Source organism: Anastrepha obliqua, chromosome 5 (assembly GCF_027943255.1).
Source record: "Anastrepha obliqua isolate idAnaObli1 chromosome 5, idAnaObli1_1.0, whole genome shotgun sequence".
NCBI lineage: Eukaryota > Metazoa > Arthropoda > Insecta > Diptera > Tephritidae > Anastrepha > Anastrepha obliqua.
Genome location: NC_072896.1, coordinates 128,864,809 through 128,892,551, shown reverse-complemented (window position 1 = coordinate 128,892,551; position 27,743 = coordinate 128,864,809). Strand labels below are relative to the sequence as shown.

The 27,743-nt window shown below is 37.8% G+C and overlaps 3 protein-coding genes across 9 annotated transcripts in view; 1 reads left to right on the top strand and 2 right to left on the bottom strand.

Moving 5' to 3' along the window:
* Positions 1 to 5,976: 5,976 nt before the first annotated feature.
* On the bottom strand, positions 5,977 to 6,531 carry LOC129246948 (uncharacterized). The gene is made up of 2 exons (XM_054885714.1): positions 6,306 to 6,531; positions 5,977 to 6,246 (listed from the first exon to the last, which is right to left on the bottom strand). Exons 1-2 carry the CDS (start codon positions 6,408 to 6,410, stop codon positions 6,073 to 6,075), a joined length of 279 nt encoding a protein of 92 aa, XP_054741689.1. The 5' UTR covers positions 6,411 to 6,531; the 3' UTR covers positions 5,977 to 6,072.
* Positions 6,532 to 11,212: 4,681 nt separating this feature from the next.
* The window catches only part of LOC129246945 (pneumococcal serine-rich repeat protein), a 53,439-nt gene continuing 36,908 nt past the window's right edge, over positions 11,213 to 27,743 (top strand). The window contains exons 1-2 of one of the 7 annotated variants that reach the window (XM_054885706.1): positions 11,213 to 11,531; positions 13,746 to 14,644. In XM_054885706.1, the coding sequence (XP_054741681.1) occupies positions 14,036 to 14,644 (609 nt within the window). In that variant the 5' untranslated portion in view covers positions 11,213 to 11,531; positions 13,746 to 14,035. The other 6 variants (XM_054885708.1, XM_054885705.1, XM_054885711.1 and 3 more) reach the window with 6 other exon arrangements.
* On the bottom strand, positions 18,702 to 19,975 carry LOC129246947 (uncharacterized). Its single transcript, XM_054885713.1, has 2 exons — positions 19,269 to 19,975; positions 18,702 to 18,917 (listed from the first exon to the last, which is right to left on the bottom strand). Exons 1-2 carry the CDS (start codon positions 19,859 to 19,861, stop codon positions 18,914 to 18,916), a joined length of 597 nt encoding a protein of 198 aa, XP_054741688.1. The 5' UTR covers positions 19,862 to 19,975; the 3' UTR covers positions 18,702 to 18,913.

Below are 27,743 nucleotides of genomic sequence, written 5' to 3'. Positions count from 1 at the left end.
GAAATCATATTACCATTGTTGAACAGTTAGAAGAACATTTTGCTAAATTAGGGAAACCAAGGAAAATAATTGCAGATAACGAATTTAAGGCCGCGAGAATAAGAGAATTTTTGGACACTGAAAATGTAGAGCTTCATCTTACAAAACCTAATAGCCATACTGGCAATGCCGATATTGAAAGGTTTCACAACACGATCGCGGAAAAGTTTAGAATTTTATATAAATTAGAAAAAGGGTTATCAATTAAACACTTAATACAGAAAGCCATACGAAATTACAATGATAGATTCCATTCAACAATAAAATGTACACCAAACGAAGTACATGACAATAAAATAGATCCGGAAATAATAAAAAACAATTTAGAAGCAAGGAAGCATAAAATTATAAGCAATCTAAATAAAACCAGGGAAGACTATAAAGAAGAAAGAATAGAAGGATTCATAAAGAACTATAAAGCGGTTAGGCATAAAGAACAACCAAAGTATAGGAAGGAAAAATTAGAAAACATTCATCCTAACAATATTAAACGACCTTTAAAATTTACAGACATGGATCATGATGATAGCAATAATACTAACAATACGACAATGTAAAGGTATAATGACTTTGACGGAACTAACGGAACAAACAGGATTTATAGATTTACAAATTAGAAACCAAGAAATACCCAAAGATAGTGACATAGTACTACACATGATTGACGTTTACAAACTAGAAACTATTATCAACGAAATGACGGACAATATAATATTAATGAAATTAGAAAATAAAGAGACACTACAACGAGAGTTGTTAGACATAAGGAATAAGTTACTAACGCTCATGCCAGTAAAAACTAGAAATAAACGCGGACTAATTAATGCAATAGGTAGTATGTCAAAATGGTTTTTTGGTACAATGGACGAAGACGATAGACAAAATATACAAACGCACTTTTTACAGACGAATGACACAATGAACCAACAAATCAAAATAAACAATTATTTCAGTTCAGCTATAGAGCATCTCAAAGAAATTGTTAAAAGTGATAGAGTAAAAATTGAAAAAGAACTTAATTCTATTAATAAATTTATGTATGACGAATATAAACAAAATTTATACTTAGACCAGTATACAAAGATTCAGTTATTAAAAAGTAAAATTGAGCAAATACAAGAAAATGTTGTATCAGCCAAATATGGGATATTACACCCAAATATTTTAACTAGTGAAGAAATAGTAAAATATAATATTGATTATAATAAGCTTAAGTATCTACAATTAGGCACAGCCATTTTAAATAACACCTATCTAATATTCGGCATTAAAATACCTAAAAACTTTGAATATGTAAAAATAAGAAAGGTTATTCCAATACCTAATAAAGAAAATAATGAAATAGAAGCAAAAATAGAAGAAATATTCATTTATGCAAATAAAACTTTATTATTTGAAGAAAATAAATCTTTAAAAAGATTGAAACCAAGTAAACACTGTATTTTAAAACAAAACTGTCACCTCACCAGAAATAAGGATCTTGAAATTCTAGCCATAGACGTAAAAACGATTATTGTTAAAAATGCTGTAAATTTACAAATGAATCAAACATGTAATAAAGAGAAACCAATTATGAACGGAAACTATATCATAAGATATAATAATTGTTCAATTAAAATTAGTGACTACTATTTTTCAAATTATATCGAAAACATAGAAGAAAATATTGAAAGTGTAAAATATGAAGACATTCGGAACTTTACAAAAAAAATTACATTCGATGAAATATTGGAGGAAAATAGATCAAATATAGAAAACATTTTTAAATTGAAAATTCATAGTAAAATCTCACATATCTGCAATGTACTAAGCATTATCATAATTCTAATAATTGTCATTGTTGTCATCAATAAACACAAACGTATAACTATTAAATTAAATAAAAGAATTCAGGAGAATTCTAATTTAAGGGAGGGAGAAGTTACATATGTAAAACCAAGCATTACATATATAAAACCAAGCATAGATGATTTCATTGCAAGTATAACTAAAGACAAAATGTAATATTAAACCAACTTCCGTTTTGTTTGCAAAAATTATTATTAAATTCACAAATCAAAATTATTTTTCGGTCGCAATTCCAGGAATTGCAACCGTTCCAAAATTAACTAACTTTACTGTCCACTACAATAAATATTGTAGTATCAGCATTTCCGTTCCCACACTAAAATGTAATATTAATAAGTATTTTTTCATAAGCCAATGTAATTTAGCAAGTAAGAAAAACAGAATATATCGAGTAAGCAAATATGTAAGCTTTGATTAAACTTGAAGTAAAAGCATAAAGTCAGTCTGATTCCTCCCTTCCATTGGAGTAGATTGTTGTATTGAAGTAAATAAATAATATAAATTTTAATAATCAAAAACAGTTTTTAGTTTTTTTTATCGTAACCTAACGGCAAAACACGTAAATCGCACACGAGTTGATCGATTTTAGTTGCCAAACTTACGATTTTTTTTTCGTTGCAAGTAACGTTCACACACGTGTGCAAACAAAAGAACATATGTATATAAAGTCGAGTATCAATGTTTATGTCAGCGCAGGATCAGCACTGTCAAAAAGTGTGAGTACTTAATTAGTTGGCACTTAACCGTTTAAACGGTTCTGGCCATCTAGTGTTTTTAGTAGAAAACTAATGTGAGTGTGGTAGTATAATATCAGTGCGTCTTGTAGGGCGTTCGTATTTTATTTTTATTGGTGGCTGGGAGCCCTTTGCAACCACGGGGGCCTGGGCTGAAGCCCAAAAAGCCATTAGGTAGATCCGCCACTGCTTACACAGCTTTGAAAAGGATGATGAAAATCCGACAATCTAGGAATTTTACTCACTCATATTTTTTAGTTTATAGACCTGCCACAATGAGTCCGTTGGAAATTCGTTGCCGCAACGGGCGTAACGGGCTCATTGTGCGTAAGCGAACTAAACGTAACGGTTATTTTCCAAGGACAATTTTTTGTTGATATTTCATTAAAAAAAGAATTTTGACGTAAAAAAATTACTAATCGACTAATCGATAATATGTACCCTATTAACTTCTACAATAAAGAAATAAATTGGTTGGAAGGTATGTATGTAAGTGTTATAAATAATATTATACAATATCTTATTTTGTGTAAAAACGTCAATCCGATTTTGTTTAGAAATGGATTAAATATCTTTTTATGGTAATTTAATATATATAAATGAATTCGCTAATGGACTATGTAATTATTGGAACACAAATTTCTGCCTAGGAAGAGTTGCACATATCTGAGACAAATGATAGTAGTTCCGATGGCGTATAATGACAAGCCTAGTAGCTCGAACGAAAAGCGGGCTAAAAGATGGAACAGTTACCCAAGAATTAGGATGAACCACCATGACTTGCAATATATGGGATATCATTCAACGTTTTATGCATTTCAATAATAACGAGGATATGAAAACACCAGGTGAAGTTAGATTCGACAAGCTTCTAAATAAAATCCGCGAAAAGTTATTTCTCATACCAAAAGAAGAACAAATTATTAGTCGTTGGTGATCAAATTATTTCTATAAAGTGCCGACATCACCTAAACCAATACATTCCAGCTAAGCCTCACAAATGAGATTAACATTTTTTTTAAGAGGAGTTTCCGGATTTAGCTACGATTTCGGTATATTAGCTGTAGCCCAAAGTGATTAATATCCGGAGGGATCACCGAATCTGGGAATCAGCTGGACTGTTGTTAAAAGGATAGCTGCACGGTGTCGAGAATTGAAAATCGTACACTTTTTTTGAAAACTGGTTTAACAGCCCAGCCTCGAAGAAAAGTGATTTCCTGGCTTTGAGTACGGTAAGACTTAATCGTGTCCCTAACTGTAAGATACCGATGGAAAACGAATTGAAAAAGTTTGGGAGAAGGCACAAATATTCTTTCAACTTTCGTTGGAAACCGACCTATATCAAGAAAAACGTATTTTAGTAAGAAGGGGAAATGCATATTAAAATCGAGTCAGCGAAGTCTGGTGATGTATATATAGAAATATTATACGGGCGGCGTAAACTTACTTGATTAATGACTAGGTCCTTATAGAATTCATTCAAGGAAGATTTCGATGCCAACGGTATCAAACTCTACATCTCCCGCAGGCAAAGGAAAGGTGCTTTCAACGGGAAAGGAGAGGACATAAAAATTCTCCTTTAAATTATGTTCGCACGGACAACACTTTCCGAACTAAATGAGACACAGGCAACTTTGTCAAAATGATATACACTTTCCGTGAAAATGCAATGTACTTTTGTGCTATAGTGACAAAAGGAACTATTTTTCCACACTGGGTACAACTGAAATACTCCAAAAAACTCTATTTGCATAGGAGTCAGTTTATAAGGCGTCGTCTTCTTCTAGTAAAATACGAGGTGTGCTGGAAAAGTATCGCGAATTTTGAATTTTCGCAGGTTACGTATATTCAAATTTCAATTTTTTTGTGGCGATATGTTGGTACTCATGTCTCTCACTCATGCCGACGAGTTCGGCCATTTTGAATGTTCAGTTAATTGTTGACAGCTGCTTTGCTTGCACGTGTTTCGGCTCATCTTCGATTTTCACCTATTTGAAAAGACGGATTAAAGAACCTGTATCAAATTTTTTGTGAAAAACGAAATTAAATACGCGGATGCATTCCGAATATTGACTGTGTCAAACAGAGAAGCTACTTTGGACCAAAGCAACGTTTATGGGTGGTATAAAAAGTTCTCAGAAGGCCGAGAAGATGTAAACGACGAAAAGCGTGCCGGACGCCCGAGCACTTCAACAACAGACGAAAAAATTGATGAAGTGAAGATAATGGTATTGGCCAATTGTCGAATTACAGTTAGAGAAGTTGCTGAAGACCTAGACATATCGATTGGCTCGTACCATTCGATTCTTTTCAATGATTTGGGTATGAGACGGGCCGTCGCAAAATTCGTACCAAAACTGCTCAATTTCGACCAAAAGCAACATTGCTAATGAGATGTTGGACTCTATCCGCGAGGACCCAAATTTCCTCCAGAGGGTCATAACTGGTGACGAATCGTGGGTTTATGATTATGACATGGAAACCAAAGCTTAATCATCTCAATGAATGCTGCCGCACGAACCAAGACCAAAAAAAGCGCGCCAAGTTCGGACGAATGTAAAAGTTTTGCTTACCGTTTTCTTCGATTGCAGGGGCGTTGTACAACATGAGTTCTTGCCAAAGGGTAAATCGGTCAATAAAGAATATTACCTGCAAGTTATGCGCAATTTGCGTGAACCAATCCACCAGAAACGCCCGGATTTGTGGAAGAACAAAAATTGGCTCTTGCATCACGATAACGCCCCTGCCACAGCCACCGCATTCCCCAGATCTGGCCTCCTGAGACTTTCTTGTTCCCGAAACTGAAAAGGCCCATGAAAGGGCCTACGCTACGATTGACGAGATAAAGACGGCATCGAAGGAGGGAGGAGCTGAACAAGATAAAAAAATTGTTTTTTTAAGTGCTTCGAAGATTGAAAAAACGTTGGCACAAGTGCTTAACATCTCAAGGGGATTACCTTGAAGGGGACAAAATAGATAATAATTTTTGAAAAAAAACACAAAATTCGCGAAGAAGAGAAATAAACTTTTCCCATATATACATAAACAGATTACTAACAAATGCAAATTAGTGATGTTTAATTTTTTTCTCCATAAATAAGATATCCGTGCAGTAGAGGGTTAAGAGTTTCGCTTTTGTGAATAACAATTTTACGGAGAAAGTTGTATATTTATACGAATAGCTAAAATTTATACACTTTTTATATTTTGTAACTGAGTGGTGCAGAAAATATTTACACAGATAAAATTTTATACAATTTAAATCGAAATTGGTATATAACCGCTTTTTTGTTTTGGTTTCATTCCGACCTGAACTTACACAAATTTTAGGAATTTCGAAAGTTTGCTCTTGTTTGTTCTTGCGCAAATCAACCATTGCGATCCAATCATAAGGTATGTAAATTGACTCCAATAGGATGCAAGTTTAAATTTTCAGATGAGGTACACTTCGCTAGCTAACTTTTTTTGGTTTAATTTGTCGTTTTGCCAGCCACGCAGTATAGTCGTTTTTAATTCGTTTCGCTTTGGATTTGCGCAGACGAGCACTAATATAATCATCACGCTCGCGCAGCCAAATACGCGCATACTCCCAACCCATCAGCCAGTTCATTGGTACTGGGCAAGGCTGTGAATCGGTAAGAGAATAAAGAGAGGAATTTTACAAATTTCATTAGTGGAACTTACATCATTCTCATATGAAGGTACTAATTTCTTTTGTTTTATGTAGACATGAGACTGCAGATTGTCCCGCGGCCGTATTATAAACGCTTTCGACCATTCAGCTTTCATTTTTTAGGCAATTTTATTTATTTAACGAATAATTAAACGTGCAATAAAAAACAATATTTACACATTTTAATTTTGAAAACAAAATAATTCTTCCATTTGAAAACCTATTATGACTTTAAAGTCCATGTTGGAAGTATTGTTTCCATTGCAATAGAAACTTAATTGTTTGGGGTAAACCGTCTTTATTTTTCGACATAGTCTCTTTATAGGCTTATAAACTTCGTCCAACGCTGTTCTAGTTTTTTGATCCCTTCCGAATAATAGGATTTGTCCAAGTCTGAAAAATAACCATTCGTTTCTGCAATTCGAAACAAATAGTAGTCTAAGGGATCCAAATCTGGGAAATAGGTGGATGTGAAACGAGTTGGAAACCTATTTCCATTAATTTTGCAACTACAACTGCTGAGTCGTTTTTTCGTCGTTTCGAGCATCAAACGTTATTGTCAAAGCAGCCATTATTCCGGATTTCCTGAAAAAACAAGCAGATCATACAACTTTGTTACTAAGCAGTTTGAACAGCAACTTCTGACAAGCCAAGCAGGGCGTATATAGTAATTCAAATACCGAAACTTTTCGTAATTTTTTTAAATCTCAGAAACGTTATTCGGAGGATAGTTAATTTAAATTAAGATGATGTCAAATGCATGATGGACTTAGCAGTAGCACCCATTGAGTTCAAGAGATGGTATGGCGGAAGGAAAGGATACTGCGTTGTGGTAACTCAGGATGTTAAGAACGCACTCATAAAAGTAGGCGCGTCTAGCTATTTTACAGAATAAACGGGAGCCATTGTACAGACCATAAACTAAGGTTTAGAAGTGACAAAGGCGTTGAGGAGTACAACTTGTCAGTGGGGGTTCCTCAATGATCATGTATAAAAAGTATACTTTCGGGACGACAAAGCTAGCTTTGTAGTAAGCTGCAGATAATACAACTATCCTGAATTTAATGACAATGGTTTCTAAGTTTTTGCAGAACTTTCTCTATACTTTCTTTATGTTGTGGTAGATAAGAACTGAACATGCCGATGTCATCTAAATAAAACGGAGTTCATTAGACTTTGAGACATTGCTGGAGCATTTTTCTGAACTCCTGGTGCCCTGGTCGCATTGTAAAATCCATTTTCTTCGATCACATTCTTTAATTTAAATCTGATGAAAGCTAGTGCACTAATGGCCCTTGTTTATGAGTATATAGGAAGGCAGTGGGCATGACCCACACAATCTCAGTTTTTGCCGACCTCTGTTGCAACAAACTGCTGTCACATCCTCTGTTATATCAGCAGATCAGTCAATTCCTCCAAATCGCTGAGGGCCAGTTAACGGTATGATGTTGCCCACACCTTTTGTATTCTCTCCACCGTAACAAAGGCAGGCCAGGCATTGTCTGCAAACGATGTTCGCCTTCGTGATAGCAAAATAAACGTTTTTTCATTGCAACGTTAACGATTAGATATTGTTTCGTCGATTCTGCTATGAAACGAAAGAAATTCCTTTGCAAAATGATTTTTACTCGTTAAGGAAATGAAATCGATTCAATATTATTGGTTCCCATCATCTCTATATACTTAAGTCTTCGTTTAATTTTGTTATATTTCTGCTTAAAATTAAGAGAACAAATGACGGCTTATGCGATCCAAAAATGTTTGCAAAAAGAAAACCTCATTCGCTTCTGGTGAGAATGCAACTCGCTTTCTCTTATCGAACTCAACCTTAATATTCACTTAATCTAAAGTATATTTAAGTTTACGAAAATAATCATAATGGTAATTTTTGTCGTTTATTGCCTAACGGTGAAAGTTCTTGTCGCTCTCTTTGATCCCCAAGGTGCAGTATGAGTTCCTCTTAGACTGCTTCTGACGTTGCATTACTCCTTAGCTATCATCACAACTTTTAGCCTTTTCGTCAAATCAAGTAAACTAAGAGGTTGGGGTATTCTCTAAGCAGTTCCAAAATGGTATCCACTTACCGCATGAAAGATGATAAGTCATAGCCACCATTTCCGGAAAAGGCTCTAATTTTGGATGTCACCTTCATCAGTTCTGCGGCCGTTATTGATGGAGGGGCTGAGGTAGTTATTTCGCCTTCAGTTTTTGAATAAAGAGAATAGCTATGTTTGTGCACCTTCATTTCTTTTGGCATAAATATTCGTGCATTATTTTTTTTTACGCGGTTTCTACAAAATCGTGTTTTTCGAGCTAGAATAGTTCTTTATAAAATAAGCTGTTTATTATACGAATTTAATTTTAATTGACATTGATTTTAATAATACTCGTTTTATTTTAATTTGTAAAAATGTTCAAAGATATTCTGGGGAGTTATCTTGAGCTGTTATTGCTGACAGTCTTTGTACTTAGCACAACTTTTCCCGACTGCTCCTGTCTTATCTACTAATTTTGTTAACGAAGAAAGTATTACACTTATGATTTAAATTCAAGCAAAGATATAGAGCAACAGCAACATTTATATGTATTTCACTTTCACAATGGCATGTAAACTAGCTTGCAAAGCAACAACAATGGAGCAGAAGAGTGAAGTCACTGGTATATTTATTTATTATTTACTTTAGTTATCAGATGTCTGAGACTGACACGTAACTCGCGACGTCATTAAGCTCTCAGTCAGTAATTTCGGTGATCGAAACACAGTTATTCCTGAAGGAGGGTACAGACGACAAACATGTTCGCTTTCGTTTGCCACAGGCAGAGAGCGGCTCATATGTGACTTTGTGTTGATAGCGTGAAGATGGATAGTAAAAACGCGGATGATGCGATAGCAATGTTTGTTATTTATGCCTACTTAAAAATAAAAAGGGGAAAAGAGCAAAAACAAAAAGCTAAACGCAGAAAAGTCTGGGTAAATTATTGGCTAATAGACGGATAAGAAAGGTACAATGTAATGCTATTAAATCTTCTGCAATGCCGGATAATAGAAATTATAAATATCAAGTTGGTAACGCCGCCAGGACAAAGCTACGAGAACTTCAAATTTTTGACAAACATTTCTGCACTAAAGCCATTTAATTCTATCCCACACTCTGCTTTTTTCGATTTTTTTATACATTTTATTCTGTATTTGCCCTAATTCTAGCTCGCTTTTTTCTTTTCAAGTAACTGCACTATTAATTTCTGGCTCAAGCTAATTTTTTCCGCCGATTACACTCTTCAAGCATCAACACAAAATGAGATAGTTGTTTTTGCTTTCAATGCAATATTCGCGCACCAAACCACAAACGATGAACATGTGCGAGAGCCGCTCGCTGAAAATCAATTTTTTTTGATAATTAGCCAACATGTCCACTTGAGGGTGTTCGTCGTCTGGAGCCTTCTTAACACAGTGTGGACAGAAAAAGATTGCGGAGTAAAAATAAAACCTTAAAAATAAACTTAAACAAAACACAGAAACTGCAAAACATATTTCCTGCGGCAAATATCTGTTTTGAAGATTTTAGTACAAAAACAGTAAAGTATTTTATTTATTAAACAAAAAAATTTTTTTACATTACAAAGAAAAGTTCATTGATTCATAGTACTAATTAATAAACTTACAAAGAACAAATCCTTTACCAAATGCTATGTTTAGCCAAATTTTACAAATAACAAAATTATTATTTAGACGCTCTTCACCGAGTGCCGACTAAATCTGCGAATATAGCGCCCCAGCGGGACATTACAAGGCAGTCATTGAACCGCCACCGTCTGTTGTTTGTACATTTTTTGCTATTCCCTTGCACATTGTATTTGTTTGTTTGGCTGGCGATACGAATGCATTTGTGTACGTGCGTGGTTAAAGTGGGACCAACGGCGACGACGTGGTGTGGTGAGTCAGTCGAAGCTGGTGTACTCGTACTCATAATAAAAAGTTGTAGTCAGCTACTTTCGTGCAAACGTATATAATATGTACATATATACATGCCGACGAACATTTTTGTGAAAACAACCGCAAACGAACTGCTGTGTGCGTCGGTATCAGTATTTCTTTTTCACTAAAGCTGACGTCTACTTCGACGTCGGCGCCAGCGCTTGTTTGTACGCTCTGGGTTGCTGTTGTTGGGTAATTGTTATTGTTCTCGAGTAAACAACATGCAACAATAACAATTTCACAATAGCACCTCATTATTATGAACGAAATACATGCATACACACATGTGCATGTGTACATGCATGTCTACGCATAAATATACATATTTATATAAATATATTGACGTAGCTACGTATGAATCCAGTACTGCATATGCGTATCTGTACCTACTTATGGACTACCCCACCGCCCACCACCGTTCTCGTTTCCAATTCATATGCTACGTTTTAACTGTTTTTGTTGATTTTTTTATTATTATTCCTGCTGCTTTAATTATCACAACACAACAACACCGGTTACATCTATTCGTCCGCATTCGTCCTTCGCTCGTCGTTCTTCCTTCAGCAAAGTAATCAGTCAACGGCCACAGTGTACGGCGGTCGTCTACTTGGTTGTCGTTGTTTTTGCTCGGTCGCTGCTCTCTTGAGCAAATACTCGTGTCGAATGTTATGTTTTTACTTTATTGTTGTTTTATTTAACATTCCCGAACGCACACGCACATCCTCAAGTATATGTACGTTTAGTTTCATTCATTTCTGTCAACAACGCACCTTCATCCCTTGGACTTGGTCTCGGCCACCACAGACGAGTGTGCTGCGACTGAGAGCGTCGACGTTGGCGGTAACCCAGCTACGCTGTTATTACCCTCCATGCGAACAGTCCACTTCATCGTTCAGCTCAGTTGTTGTTTATTTGTGTATTGTCTTCCGTCTCGCACGTTGACTTGCGTTGAGCTGCGCTGCTCTATGCCGAACTAAAACGAACTGAGCGCAGAAAAACTCAGCAGTTGAGAAATTTCATTTTAATGTGGAGCGCTTTAGTCGTTTATCGATTTCGCAAGGTTTGGTAGTGTTTTATAACAGTTTACCGACTAATAAACGGCAGGAAAATTTCGAAAAAATACCAAAAACAAAAAAAGAAAAACTCAAGAAAATTATTGACTTATTTGTGTATAGCCAACAAGCAAATAGTCAGGTGGTTAATCGGAGTGTGGGTGCGTTAAAGACGTTTCTGCCGCCAATATTGGCTAATTCATCAGAACGTAAGTTGGCAAGCGAGTTGCGATGCACTGAAATTATGTGAACAACAATAAAATCATCGCGATGCGCGCGAAAAAGCCACAATCCAATTTTGTGTTACATTTTCCTCCTTTTTCATTTAACCGAGAACGTAATAAAGTGCTGGCGCTAATGAGCGAAGTGAAATGCCGCAGATTTAAGATATTGGTGGGAATTTTCAACAAATTCATATACATACATACATATGTAGACAACAACAAATGTGCGTTAATACATAGTTTCTTAAACTAATTTACAAATCCACTCAGTGCAACAGGATTATAAATAATAATTAAATGAACAGTAGTAAGAAGTTAGTGTGAGAACAAATGTGCAAGCCCGACAAATATTAGTTCGTAAGCTGTGGCAATTGCATGTTTTGCATTCATTTCAGTCACTTTCAAGACCATCACTTCTTTTTCTTTCCTTCTGAAAAGATTGCCACTCTTAAATGGCGGGAGAAAATGTCGCTGGTTCGCAGATACGATCGCTGCATTTAAATTTAAGAAGTTTATTATGCATCTTATTTTTCATCGTACAGAAAATAAATGCAAATATACTCGTATGAATATACTTTCATATCATTTTTGTTCGCAAGACAAGGAATGCGTACATTACGCATTTACTTGCATGAAATCCTCGATTGTTTTACTTCACAGCCACGTAAAATATGTTTATATACAAAGGCTAATAGAATCGTGAAACCACTTAATACGAAGACCATGAGTCGCACAAAAAGGTCTAGCTTCTTCCTGCCTATTTCTTGACTGTCTTCAAATTGATGGGAAATAAATCAAGGCACATTCATTAAAGGTGGTAGCAGTAGACCAACAACAATATTTTGTACGTTTGATTGTCAAACCAAAGTATTGGCAAAGTAGAAAACGAAGAATGAATTTGCCTTGTTTCACTCTGGGCTGACAGCCACATGGACCCGACGAAAGAAAAAAGACAAATCAGCTGATTTACCGATACCACCTTTAATAGATTCGCCTTGAAAATAAATACAGATCCAGGCAGTTGAAGTTCGGGTTAAGGAAGGAACGTCGCCACCTATACGATTCGAAAAAATGGTTTCTGATATTACAAATGTTGGCCAAAGTGGATGAAGATCATGTAAATTGCCACAACAAACTGAATCAACATGTAAAACGTGAACTGATACCGTCTCAACATGGGCTAATTCGCCGTCGATCTAAAAGCTGTATGATGCTGATACGTCCATATACGAGTATACATAAATATGTATTTATCTATTTTTTTAATATCAACATTTATTTGCTCTACAATTTGAATCCACATATTTTTCAAGTGTACGTTTTAAGTCAGAACAATTACGCGGAAAGTTGCTAAGTACAAAATAACCCACGAAAACGTACAAATGCGCAGCTAACTAGAAACCAAACAAAACAAATGCAAACACACAGAGTGGCAAATAACATTATTAGCTATACTAACAGTGAATAAAAATGACATACACACTCCTGTACATATGTATGGAAGGGAATGTTTTAGTGGAAACAAAGAAATAAATAAAAGAAACTCAAAGATACCCGTATCTATACATTCATACACATAAATGTTTTCGTTTTCGTAGAACTGCGAATGTGTCACCTTTGGCAATATTATTTTCTTCAGAAGTGCTGTGACGATCCCCTACAGTTGAGCTATATAATTTGCTAGTTTAATTGGCGCGGGGATTATTTTACTCCACGTTCCTAGTGTACCTGTCATGCTATTACCTACTGTAACGCCTCTTCAATCCAAACTTACAAAGAGACCACCGAATAAAAAAGCTCACACGAGAATCAAATTTTTTTAATATGAATAAATGACTTCTTTAAACAGAAATGTTTTGAAAAAAATGTATTAATCTAAACACTTAGTATGAAAAGTTTCGATTCTTTCCTTGCAAGAAGTCAACGCAAAAAATATTCTCTGCGTCACTTACTACATTTAAACATGTGTGTATGTATGTTCATGCACATAAAAATATGTGGTTCAGTACAACTTCTTTTTTTTGTCATAAATAAATATGGCATTATTCATCTGAAACGATCTCGAGGCATTTCCCTTATTAAAATTCTATTTTCAATGTTTGCGTTACAGACGAATTGATAAACCTGCGGGCATTTACTAGTGGTGAGGTACAAAAGAATTAAGTGATAACGAAAGTAAAGTATGTTTGCATTTTTTAGAATGTGATAAATACGTGTTGCTTTAACTCTTGTGTATACATACATGTGTACACACATGTATACATATAATAATTTTACAAAATGAGACAAAGGAAAACACAGGCCATATGATGGCAAATAAAATTAGCTGGTGCATTTCCGAGAACATTCCCTGAGATCCAATTAAGTCCAGCCGACAGTTGCTGAAAGGTTAAACAATTGAGTGAATTCAAATCTAATACATTTACAAAAGACGAACAAAGATCCAAATCCGCATCCTGATCATACGACAGCACCTTACACCCACGCTGATGCAGCAACCGCAATCGTCCGCATTGTTGACGCCAATCAATTTTAACTTGGCTGCGCATCAGCACATGGTAATCGGTGGAAAAATCATGGAATGGACCAATGACGATGCACTGGAACTAATCGAGCAATACCGTATCCATACAGAGTTGTGGAATCGTGCTGATCCCAAGTACAAAGACAAGTTATGCCGTTTTCGAGCGTGGTCGGAAATAGCGGAACGTTTTGGCTGTAGCAAGGCAGAGGTGGAACGAAAGATGAACGTCTTACTCACACAATATCGGCGCGAGAAGCACAAAATGCTTGTCAAACTATATCAGGGCATCCAGCCGAACCCGTCCAAGTGGTACGCGTTCAAGCGGTTTGATTTTATGGAAGCGGGTGGTGGCGGTGGTGGATCATCAAGTAGATCGGGCACAAACGGACACACAACGGTGGGCACAGTCGCTGCTGCGGCTGCAGTAACTCTAAACGGTCTTAACACGTACGATGCCACAACAACTGCGGCGCAACAGACGACAAGTGCAGCTATGGCAGCGGCAGCGGTAGCAGCCGCGCCGAGCACTTCCCACCATCGGCGAATGAAGAAAGAGATGAAGTATTTTGGTGCGGTGAGTATCTTCCAGTGACACATTGCATTGCATACGAGAATACATCACATATGTACATCCATATACATATGTGTGAGGGAATAGGGGAGTGGGATGTGGCTACTATTGCCGTAAACAAGCCACGTATGCTCATACATACATATGTATGTATGTGAATGCTTTTACTGGCGTCACATTTGCAAATGAGAATCAAAACAAAATGTTTCAGTGCAAATTTTTCTGAGAATTCTCGTTTATACTCGTACTTATGAGTGTGTGCGTATCGCGCCTCACCATTATGAAGCATTTATTGTTCCTGCCATTGTAATTGGGGATTTCATTGCATTCATCCTGGTCGCATTGATTTCGTTGCTATCAAACACGCTTATTAATGACGATGCCTGGTAAAATACTCTGTGTATATTTTCTGAGATCAAAACATGTTTTTAGTGCTTTGATATATTTTTTAAGTTAAGAGGTGTGGAATATGTTATTAAAAGTATGGTTTGAAATAAATGTTTTACATATAGGATCATTTGGTATATTTTGCGTTTTCAATAGAGTATTCTTGGTATTTAAAATTTTATAGTAGAAACATTAGATATTCTAAAAAAATGTTTTGTTCACTTTTTTCGTGCCTTCCTAGGGTGGGTGGAACATTGACATCTTAGGTCAAATGTCAACCACCGAAATAGGAAAACACGATAATTGGAACAGATCCCTCAAAAATCCCGTATCCAAATAACTGTAGACCATTTTTAGTGTTGTTTGCCTAATAAAATCGTTTATGGGTCTTTTTCAAAATATCCGTATCTTCGTCTATATCTTTGATTGTAAATATTTATTTTCATAGGGCCAAGATTTGCTCATTTCACTTTTTAATTTTTAACAAAAATAAATTTTCACTACGTTCATAAATGGGTTTTTCAAAAAAAAACATTTTTTCTAGACTTAATTTAATTCCTGTAGGAACACAGGAAACGATTAGTCAAGTTGTCAAATCGTTCTACGTATAATGTTACATGATAAATAGATATTTACATACATATAAACAGTGAAATATTTGTGTTTTTATTTTGAACGCCTATACGAAATTTTATATATGTATGCAGATACGTACATAGGTGGCGCAATATTAATCATCCAATTTTATGTTTGAATACCCTAAATAAAAAAATATTTTAAGTGACGGAATCCTTTGTTTCGACCGTTACACACTCCATTGCTTGTCTGTTTTTATACTGCAACTGTCTAGTTCTTCTTCTTCTTGATTGGCGCGATAACCGCTTAAGCGATTTTGCCCGAGTTTAACAAAGCGCGGCAGTCGTTTCCCTCTCGTTCTAACCGGTGTATGTTGGTCACACCAAGTCAAGCCAAGTCCTTCTCCACTTGATTTTCCCAGCGCCTTCCTCTGCTACCACCAGTTGGTACCGCATCGAATACTTTCAGAGCCGCAGGGTTTTTATTCGCTGCACTATGTCTATGTGGTCGTAAAGCTCATACAGCTCATTGTTCCATCGCCTGCGACACTCGCCGTCATCATCGCCAATGTGCAAACGTACATCCTTTCTTGCATGTTTGGTCGAGTTTGTTCGTTTTGATGTTGTCCTACAGACCGATTCCAAACTGAAGATGGTTTTTACACAAGTTAACTTGGAGGCTTATCATTGCCTGCCGTCGTCCCTAGGCATTTAGAAAAAACGTTCGTATACACAACGAGCTTCGCACGCGGATCCTGTGGCTCATAGTCACACACAAACCCATTCGGCTATGGTCTTTCCGAATTTAAATTAAACTAGCTGGCACACTTTGTATTATTACGCTATGGTTTCGGTGAAAAATTACTCTCACATAAGTGCATACGAATACAGCAGGTGGCAGAAGTTGTCAAACAATTCCAGTGGCAGAATTCAAATGAAGCATTTCATTTCATGCAACTTGCATCAAACAAACAAATGTGTTCGACAATTTACAATTAAAATTGATTTCATAAAAAACATATGTGAAGATTAATGCTAAGGGAGAAATATTCGGTCATCTCAGAAAATTGCGTTGCAAAAGCTGTCACTTAAATCGATGGAGGCCATAGCTCAGATCATATGGCGAAGTCTGTATGGAATACAATTCACTAGCGTCAAACGTTCATCCTTAGTAAAACGCAGCCAATGTCGAGAGAAGCAATTCTTCAAATCTGCTAATCCCCCTATCCTCTGACAGCACCAAACTGTATCTCTTTTCAAGTATAACTCCTGATGGCATGGAGAGGATCGCTGGATCCAAGTCCATACCTTCTCTGTTGTCCAATGCCGGACAGGGGTCGTACCAATTCCCATTGTGTGTTCAGCCTGCAGCCTTGGATGAAAAGTAGAGTACACTTATACGACAGTTTCTTGGTAGATCAACGTCATGCATAAATCATATCATGCGAATATTTTAATCTGATCTTGGATGCATCGGTCCAAAGTATGGTATGCTAAAAACTTAATTTTTTTATTATTTGTTGCTCATAAAATGCATGCCTGGTTTTTAGATTTTTCGAATTCATGCAGAAAATCGTGCGGTTGGCTCTACCCTGCTTTTGTCCCGATCGTCTTCTTACTGCAGAGGTTAAAGGTATGATTTCCTCTCATTAATGAGCTGATATGATATCAAATTTTCGGGTTAGATTTAAACAGATCATCGTCGGGAAATTCTAATATGCGTTTTTGCGACGGCCCGAGATGTTTTCGAAAGACGCGTTTGCTTTTTGAGTCATTCCTAATTCTTCTTTTTGCATAGCCCACTAAATTAATGAAAAACAGCTACTTAAAATCAAAAATTTGCCAATTTATAAATCTGACGTACGGATCGGCGTACGAAATTAAAAAAAAATAATAATATTTAACAGTTTTTGGCATTGTATACAACATATGTACACATACGGTTTGTGAAAGCTAGTGGGTTAAAACTGATCCAACAATCTATAAAGTTTTTTGTTGTTGTTGTTGCAGCAGCATGAACAATCCCCAGACCTATATTGCGATAAAATTAAAAATCACAAATTTTTATCAATATCCACAATTTGTAAATAATTAAATATAATATTAAGCGATAAATCATCAACAACTCACGCACCTGGTGTTACCATCTGAGATGGCGGTAACTAAATTATCTGGTAACAACTGGGTCCAGAAGTTGGCTTGGCTTTATACATAATAAAATTTCGGAAGGAGTAAATCAGAGAATTAGGATTTTCGTTGATGATTTCAATTATTTTTCAACACTTTGAAATACATAATTTTTACCGCCATCACGTGAGGATGAATTCAGCGTTATCTATTTACATTTATACATGAGCATGCATACGATACAAATCTATGTCTTTTGTCTACTTCGTGATGGTTATTCTGCTGTTGGAGTTAATGTTTTTGCACTGCTTCCCGCCCTCCACTGCTACTGATGGTAGTGTCGCCATCGCTGCCACTGTTATCCATTTCTATTGGATTGTCACTGTCACTGCTGCTGTTATTATTATTTCCACAGAGTTATTTTTTATTGTAATTTCAGTTGTTACAACTTTTGTTGTCTTGTTATTGCTATTATTATTTTTGTTAGGCTTTGTTTGTGTTTCTGTTGCCACTCAGTAACTGTTGTTTTTCTTGTGACTCAGTGAACAGCATCGGTAGCGACAGTAGAGTCAAAAAAAAAAACACCACAAAAGGGGGAAAACAATACAAACAAGTAAAGCAACACTATTAGTTTTCTCTTCTTCATTATATGGCAACATTTCTGTATTGACGGTGGGTGTAGGTTTTCTTCGCTATCGATAATTTTCAGGATTTCTTCTTTTACTATGGGCAGGGAGTCTCACAGATCACAGTGATCTCATGTCAAAGAAGGCAGAAAATGCTATGTGCGTTAATTTTGATATTTTTTGGTTCCCTACAATAAAAAAAATTATTCCTGCATTAAATCCTTTCCTTTAAGCATATTTATTGCCTTATAATCTCTGTCTACCAATTTTACTAGGAATCGCTGTCAATGTGTTCCCGCGAAGAGATGCGAGAAAGAAAATTAAGGGGTTATATCCACTTGCGAGGCAGAAAAAACGCGTTTTTTTGTGAATTTTTTCCAAAGAGGCATTTTATTTTATACATTAATGAACAAAATGTAATTAAACAGAATTTAATGTACTTTAACAATCAGTGGTTTATTTTAAAAAATATTGGATCCCCTAGCTCCTGTAGATGATCTGCGGAAAGACCTCCAAAAAAAAGTGCTTGGCGGTGAGCAAGATATCTCTGGTCCAAATTATCTGAAAAATATTTAGTTTAGTAATAAATAAATACAGGTAATGATCGAAGGTCTAGTCAAAATTTTGATTTTTGACAAAATGGCGGCTGTTCAAAAAAAAAATTCAGTTTTTCATGAAAATTTTTCACTTCAAAGTGGCTTAAAAAATCGAAATTATTGTCCAAAACCTTATTCCTTCGATCATTACCTGAAAAATATATCTGAGTAAGTCGTGTGAAAATTTCAAACCGATCGGTTTAGCGGTTTCGGAGAAATTTTGCTCACCGACTCTGAAAACACGGTTTTGAGATAAACGCGTTTAAAGTTTCGGGAACGATTTACACTAAATTAAAAATTTTTTTTTTCAACTTACATCGTGTCATCTATTCCAGCACCATAAGAGGAACCCTCTGCTTCGTCGTTTGCGTCCAAAATGTTTAGTTGTTGTTGTCTACGAGCCATTCTCCCCTCGCGCGTCGACCCTTGCGCTCTTGCGTCCGAAATTGAGATGCGCTCTGCGTCCTCTTTGCTCACGTAGGAATGAGCATTGGGTCCAAGTGATAATCCCATAGCACTCATATAATAAAGAAGAGATGTTTTACCTTCATTAAAGACCCCGGCTGCAATGTTTGCAGCTATTTCAATAATTTTAGAGCCAGCTGGAATAATTTTTGGAGTTATTTTCCATATCAGCTGATTATAACTTTCATTATTGTTCTGGGTAAAACCACCAACGCATCGTTCCAATAATTTTTTGTTACTTAGATCTTCGTAAATTGGAAAAATAGCTGATGCAACATCAGGTGGTAAGGCCTCATAATCATGTTTATAGCTGGGCCAAGTTCCCAAGGCTCGCGCTTTTTGCCACGAACACCACGAGTTTTCTCCTATAGGGCAATTATCATGCTGAGGGTTTTTATCTGTAGAGCAGTTATGGAAATAAGATGCCCAAATGGCTTTATACATACTGTCAACAGAATCACAGTGTCTCCTAATCGCTAAACCATAGTAAACAGTTAATTTATCAATAAGTTTCCCAGTCAATTTACCTTTGCCACCAAGTAACTTTTTTTTTTTTTGTTTTTCCATTCTTATCTTTCATTTCTTCTACTGTATTATTTACTATGTCTCTTAGCCGTTTGCCCATTCTTTTTTGAACATGCCCAATACATTCTTTCTTCGTTACTTCTGTCTCACCATAAGGAGCAGCCTTCAAAATCCCCGAATAAGTTTTAGAGTCACCATCACCGATGTAGTTTATAAAACGAACTTGAAACTTTTCCAATGAACGTTTGAACATGGTAATAACAGCATCAACTTCCATTTTTCCTGATGACCCCTTGTGGTTAGCTGAGCATACGTCTTTGTGCTCTTCCCACCATTCCTGATATTCAGTCGTATCCTTGTGAGATTTCCAAGGCTCGCATTGCTTACAGTAAGAGCTTTTAACTAAAAGATCAATTATTTTTCCACTGTAGTATCCAATTAGAGATGTAACTCCAAATAGAGAAGTAAATCCTCTTTTTTTCCAAGTTCCATCTCCCGAGACTGTTAAATCACTCTTATGTTCATCACCTTGCTGTTCAGCCGTGGCATTCATTTCCTCAACACAAGCTTTTTTTAAAAGTTTATCTGTGACTACTGAGACACATTCGTGGATATTTTTAACGATCATATCATATGAAGTTTGGAGCAAAAAAGCTGGCATGTCCATTAGCCCACAAAATTGAGTAGCACCTTTCAAACCTAACCCAAGGGTTCTCATCACAAATATAAATCGTCGATTTATTTCATACGAGTGTTTGACATAGTTACAAGAGTTTACACTACGAGGATTACATTTATCACATAAGATAACAATTTTGAAACCAAGTCCACGTTCTGAGGCTGTTTCAAATTTTACTGGCTCACGGCAAGTTTTACACAATACATACTCACTAATAGCCGTAAACACAGTTATAAAATTTAAAATTCTATATTCAACTGACGTATCGCGAGTTACATATATTTCCTCTTGCGCTTTAAATTTTTTTGCTGAGGCGCTGAAACTGCTCTCATCATATTCCACGGTTTTCGGATTAAAAACGTTCTTCCGTTTATTTCTTCGAGACAACTGTGCTTTGGAAGTTCTACGAGTTTCTCTGCTAATTTTGCGAGGCATTTTTTACTTTAATTAATTAAACTATACACACTGAGAAATACACAAACTGAGCAGAAACACAACTTGTCCACGTGGAAGATCACTTTTAACTGATGAGTTCACATATTTTTAACTTAAAATTCCTCAACATAGGTTTCAGGTATAAACTAGACCTTTGTATTATTATCTTAGGGTCCCAAACACAATATAAGTGGAGAACAAAAGTATAGCGGCTAGCAGAACCAGGTGCTACTCCGGCTCGTGCTCCGCCTACTTTCGAACGCTCGGAGACGTTCTTACTAATACGCTCATATCTTCGAAACTAATTGTCGGATCGATTTGAAATTTTCAGAGAATATTCTTAAATATATGTACATTCAAAAAATGAAAAAAAAAAAAATTCGATTTTTTGAAAATCACAAGTGGATATAACCCCTTAAAGGTAAATAAGATTAAATCAATGTGATTTCTTCATACACACATACGTATGTATTTGTGCCTCAGGTTTTGAATTCAAAAAGTTATCAATTAGTCCTTACGTATTTATATGAATAATTTAATTTCTTTAAGTCGTATCAATCTACTAACAAATCCAATAAATTGAAAAACTTAAATTTATTCATTCCATAATATTTAACTTCCTTAGCTTTCAAAAGCTGTAAGTGTGAGCACTTATATTTAACATTCTCTGCTTATATATCCCGTTTGACTCAAAGCCAGAGTTACTTACAGATTATTAAATTGTACAACCACTACTAGATTTTTCTTCTTTGAAGCTTTCAACGTTAGCCTATAAGAAGCATTTGTAATGTAGCGAGTAAGTACCCCACGTTGGAGAGATGTACCGTTTTGTAACCAGTATATATGATTTACTCGATTTTGTGCATTAAGCAAATGGTCGCCTTTTTATTAACTCGACTGCCATCCGATACTATAAACCCAGTTTTTCTTATTTTTGCGCTATGTTTAGTATTATTAACCTGCATAAATACGTGTATTGGTCCTTATTCGAGTCCGGAAATGTACAGGTTAGGGGGATAGTATTATCTGGCGGTGCCATAGGTACACATTAATACCATTATTATTACTCATTGTCTCTACCGGGAGGTTTATGGCTCCTAACGCCATTAAGCGAATAGTTATTTGAGAAACTGCTGGGTATAACTCCTGCGGGCAACCATCGCTCTTTTCTTTCTTTCATTCCCTTGGCAGCCGACCAAGGGCTGCCGCCCCAGTAAACTAGCCCGTATCCCACCCCCAATCTTTCGTCACAGGAGCAACTCATTGCAGCAAGTTTGCTCCAAATACTTCTCTTCCGGGCTGGCGTCGAACCCAACCCCGGACCAGAAGTATTTTACTACTGCATTTGCCACAAACGGCTCCACCCGAACTCCACCTCGGTTAGGTATAATCAATGCAACGGGTGGTGCCATCTTAAGACCTGCTCAGGCCTTAAGACACACAGGGAGTGGTCCCCAAGGTATGTGGCCACGTGTTAATATACTCCCGCTCACAGGCGGCCCCTGCCTCAACGGCGACACTGCCCTCAGTGCCGGCACGACACACTGCCGCCACCAACAAAACCTCAACGGTAAGGAGCCCCCACGAGCAACACAACTCCCTCTCTGGCCCACAACCCTCCTGCTCCTACCCCAGTGCGGGGACAAACCAGCAGCTCTTGGTCCCCCGCACAATCTGCTCCGTGTGTCAGACCGTAGTTCCTCGGAACTTGACAACTGTTCAATGCAATTCATGCAGTGGCTAGTGCCATTTTCGGAGGTGCTCCGACCTGCACACCACTCGTGAGTGGACACGCGACTTCGTTGCCCCCTGCTGCAGAGCTCTGCACCCGCAACCGCCCCCAGTGGCGCGGCCACGAGTCAACATCAGGCCACATCCAATTTTGCGAACGGCCGCGAGCGAGACAACGGTGGTGGCCTAGCGTTCATAGTCCACCATTCAGCGCAGTATCGTCTCATCGATGAAGGCATCGACCGCAGGGACAGCAACTTAGAATGTCAAGGTATAGCTGTCCGATCAGGCGATGCCGAGCTCGAAATATATAATATTTATATACCCCCTGTCACCTTCTGCCCGGCAGGATATCTCCCTGATATTGGTGCGTTCATCAGGGGAGAAAACCGATTGGTAGTAGGTGACTTTAACGCGCATCACGATCTTTGGCATTCAAGCCTGGCAAATGATCGTAGGGGACAGCTATTGGCAGAGCAGATAGACGATTCGACATTTAGCACTGTAAACGACGACGCCCCCACTAGGGTAGTGGGCAATTGAAGCAGCTCGCCTGACATCACAATTGCTAGCGCAGGTCTGATAAATAGCATAACCTTGCGACCTATGCTATCGCTTGCATCAGACCACTTGCCCATTATCATCTCGTTAGAGAAACCTGCCGACTTTGTTTCCGCGGATCACCGGTCATACATCAACTTTAACAAAGCTGATTGGACCAGATTCGCGGAATTTACTGAGGACATCTTCGCAGCCCTACCCATTCCCACCGATGTGCGCGCAGGCGAACGCGCATTCCGCAAGGTGATCACAGCCGCCGCGGCTCGCTTCATACCCGCTGGACGGATCCAGGACTTACGTCCGAATTTCCCAGCCGAGCAGCTATTCAACACAAGCGGACCAAATGGGTAGAGCATCTGAAGTCCTGCAACTTCACCTGTGGTGTGAGCAAGCTCTGGTCCACCGTAAGGTCCCTGTCGAACCCGACGAAGCACAACGACAAGGTGGATATCACCTTCAACGGTCGTACTTCGTCAGATCCGAAGAGATGCGCCAGCTACTTTAGCCGGCAATTTATACTGCATCCTCCGGTCGACAAATCCAAACGTTGTGCCACCAAACGGTTGCACAAACTGTCATACAACAGTGCACCGCTTGCTTTCTCCAGCGACGAGGTTCAGGGGGGCCATCAAAGATATGAAACCATCTAAAGCCATTGGCCCTGACGGACTAAACATGCTGATGCTGAAAAAGCTGGGTCCCCTGGGAGTAGAATTTCTCACCAAGGTCTTCAACCTGTCTATGGCCACTCTCATCATTCCAGATAAGTGGAAATTAGAGAGAGTGGTCCCACTACTGAAGCCAGGGAAATCCGCCAACCAAGGGGAGTCCGATAACTCTCCTTTCCCCAGTAGTGGAGACGCTTGAAGCCCTTCTACTCGCACTCCTTACAGAACACTTGACTCCAGCCTCGCACCAGCATGGTTTCCGAAGAATGCACAGCACCACCACGGCACTCACCGTCATAAACACCCAAGTAAACCGCGGACTAAACCAAAACCGCCCCTGCGAGAGGACTGTCCTAGTAGCGTTGGATCTACAAAAAGCTTTCGATATAGTCAGCCACGCCACGCTACTGGATGACATTTTACAGTCGACACTCCCGCCAGAGCTGAAGAGGTGAACCGCGAACTACCTGAGTGGTCGTCACTCGTCGGTGATATTTCGAGACCAAACGTCAAAATAGAGAAAAATAAAGCAGTGAGTACCGCACGGTGGTGTCCTTTCACCTTTGCTTTTTAATTTCTACATTTCGAAACTCCGCCAGCCACCAGAGGGAGTCTCACTGGTCTCATACGCCGACGACTGCACGATAATGGCGTCGGGCAATGACATTGATGACCTATGCACCAAAGTGAACGACTACCTCGCCCGCCTTTCTCGCTTCTTCACTGCGAGAAACCTAAAACTTTCTCCCACTAAATCCACGTCGATGATACCCCAATACCCACGGTAAACAACCCCAGAATATTGGGAGTCACCTTTGACAGCTTGCTCTCCTTCTCCGCGCACACAACCGCTATTGCAACGAGAGTACAGAATCGCAACAAGGTCCTCAAGTCGCTTGCCGGCAGCACTTGGGGCAAAGACAAAGAAATGTTGCTGTCGACTTTCAAAGCAATAGGCCGACCGGTTCTTAACTACGCTGCGCCTGTCTGGTCGTCCGGAACCAGTGATATGCAGTGGACGAAGCTCCAGACCTGCCAAAATTCTGCTATTAGGACCGCGACAGGATGTCTCCTGATGTCCCCACTACAACACCTGCATGACGAGGCTCACATTCTTCCTCTAAAGGAGCATAACAAACTGCTCAGCAAGCAGTTTCTGCTAGGGTGTCACCGTAGGCCTCACCCATGCAGACACCTGCTTGAGCCTGAGCCACCTCCCAGGGACATCAGGAGGCACTTCCTCAACTACGTGGACGAGATCCTGGACAAAACAGACAGACCTCTTCAGGATCAGACAGTGTACAGACAGGCCATAAACGACATTTATCGGGAGACCCTTGCCACCTTCTTAAGCTCCCGACCCCCGAATGCCGTTATCGGAGTCCAACCACCACCTATTGCAGACGAAGAGCTCCAGCTTCCCCGAGAGTCCCGCGTAACCTTGGCACAATTACGTTCTGGATACTGTAGCAGGTTAAACTCCTACTTATCCAGAATTGACCCCGACATACTAAACATATGTGAAGGCACCCCGCACGACACTAACCACCTTTTCACATGCCCCATCAAACCCACTCATCTAACACCTCTCTCCCTCTGGACCCAACCCGTCGAAACAGCTAGTTTCCTGGGCCTACCGTTAGATGAGCTAGACGAAGACGACCGATGATTACACTACACTGAGGGCGAAGATACTGCTACAACAACAACAACAACTATCACTCTTTCGCGAAATTTTTAGATTGCTTTGCTATTTTATTTTATGAAAGAGTCCGGATTAATTACTAAGTAGAAGGTGACATTTCGCAATCCTCTAACACGTTTTTGTTCAAATAAAAATTTATTGCTTTTTCTACTAAAAAATTCTAAAAATTGATAACTGAAATATTCCACGTATTTTTAGCCGTAAACAATTAAATACAATATTTATTTATTTAATATAATGAAATATACTTATAAATAAATATATTACATATTTGTAGCAGCACTAGCAACAATGCCTTCAGCTGAAATACAATATTTTTACTCACTTTCCTCGTAGTAAACTTAAAATTTATTTAAACTTTGCAAAAAAATTGCCAATGTTAATACAAGTACATACCTACTTGCATAGCGATAGAATAACAGGGAGTTCACAAATACATATGTGCATATGTATATTCATATATGCACATCCTAGACGCAACAAAATAAATGAATGTGATGAGACTCAAAACAATGGCGATACTTCATCGATTTTCTCGGATTACAGAGACGCAACAAATTTTACTAAACGACAAGCATTAAAGGCGAAAACATTTTTGAAATCCAGTTTTTATTCAATTTAAAAAATAGCCATTTGTTTTGGCATCATTATAAAAAATCCGATGTATAAATCGACTTTTATGTATGGGGAAATTTTTTATTTATACCATACATACATACCTGCGCATATAAAATGTCCTTCTAGTTCGGGTTTCTCGTTTAACAGCGTTTTGATTTGGCAATTGTTGATAGTGTCCCTTTAACAGAAGTCAAATTTAGTAGAAAATCTTCAATTTGCTGAAACTCCCATTTATAGTATGCGATGATGCCCACAAATGGAACGACACATAATTTTTAGCCTCCTCCTAACGAAGAGACCGTAGGGCTTCTAGTTTAATAAAAACAAAAACAATTAACATCTCAACTTATGCTTTCAACCGAAAATTTACATGGTTGCATAATTACAAATTAGAAAATGATACTCGTAGCATCTAATAGGAATGGTTTGTTTTTATAAGATTTATGATTTTATGAAATTTATGAATTTATGGCAATATTGTGGAACAAGTATCTTAAGTTCCTGTAAGTGAGTCCACTTCTGTTGTTGTTTCTGAAGTGAAAACTTCTTTAGAATCGTTGGGAGTGATTTGAGAAAAAGTGAAGCGAAAAAAGCGACACTCTTGGCTACGAATATTACATATAAACGTAGCGACGAACTAAAGAACTTTTAAGATTATTGTGTGAAAGTTTGAAGTGCATTAGAGTAAAATTGACAAAGACACAAAGGATTAAGTATCTACCTCTCCAACCGGATTTCACGCTGCCGAAAATAGCTACCTAACAGCGCAAACAAAAGCGACCTGTTTATGAATTTTCTTGTAGCTGCTCCGTTCTTTTTGTCAAATCATCGTTACCATCTTCCTGTCGATAGACCTACGTGTACAAATTCGCGTACCTGTGTTTTCGAATGCTATGTTGAAAAGAACATTTAGTTGAAAATTGTCCGTTCTACCGAGCAGTTGTACACGTGCAGTGAATTTTTGTTTCAGTTTTTACTATAACACGGTGTGACAAAAAAAAAAAATTAAATATACTTTTATGGAGACCTAGCACGATTTGTGGCTATAGAAAAACTAAAAAAAATGGTATAGGAGAAATTTCCAATACACCCCCAAAATCTCATTTTATGGCCATAAAACCGTTTTTCAGTAGGTTGATGTGAACAATCCCTCCTAACTTCGCCAATTTCCATCCGATTTCGAATTTGTTTTTTTAGTTCGAAAGAACAAAAACAAGCCTTTTTGACAGTGTGTTGACAATTTTTCTGAAATGACAACTGACGAGACTGTAGACGGAAGTATTCGGAATTTTTTTATTTTTTCTCTATTTTTTCAACTTTGACATCATTTTTGCGATATTATCCGATATTGAGGATGTTTTTTAGTAGACTACTGTTATAGTGAATTTAATTCTACGTCGAATA

What these genes read in the sequence shown, in the direction of transcription:
- LOC129246947 (XM_054885713.1), bottom strand. Translation starts at nt 19,861, where the DNA reads ATGTATAAAGCCATTTGGGCATCTTATTTCCATAACTGCTCTACAGAT.
- LOC129246948 (XM_054885714.1), bottom strand. Translation starts at nt 6,410, where the DNA reads ATGAAAGCTGAATGGTCGAAAGCGTTTATAATACGGCCGCGGGACAAT. An exon ending in TACCTTCATATGAGAATGAT is followed by an intron (nt 6,247 to 6,305) that starts GTAAGTTCCACT and finishes ACCGATTCACAG; the next exon opens with CCTTGCCCAGTACCAATGAA.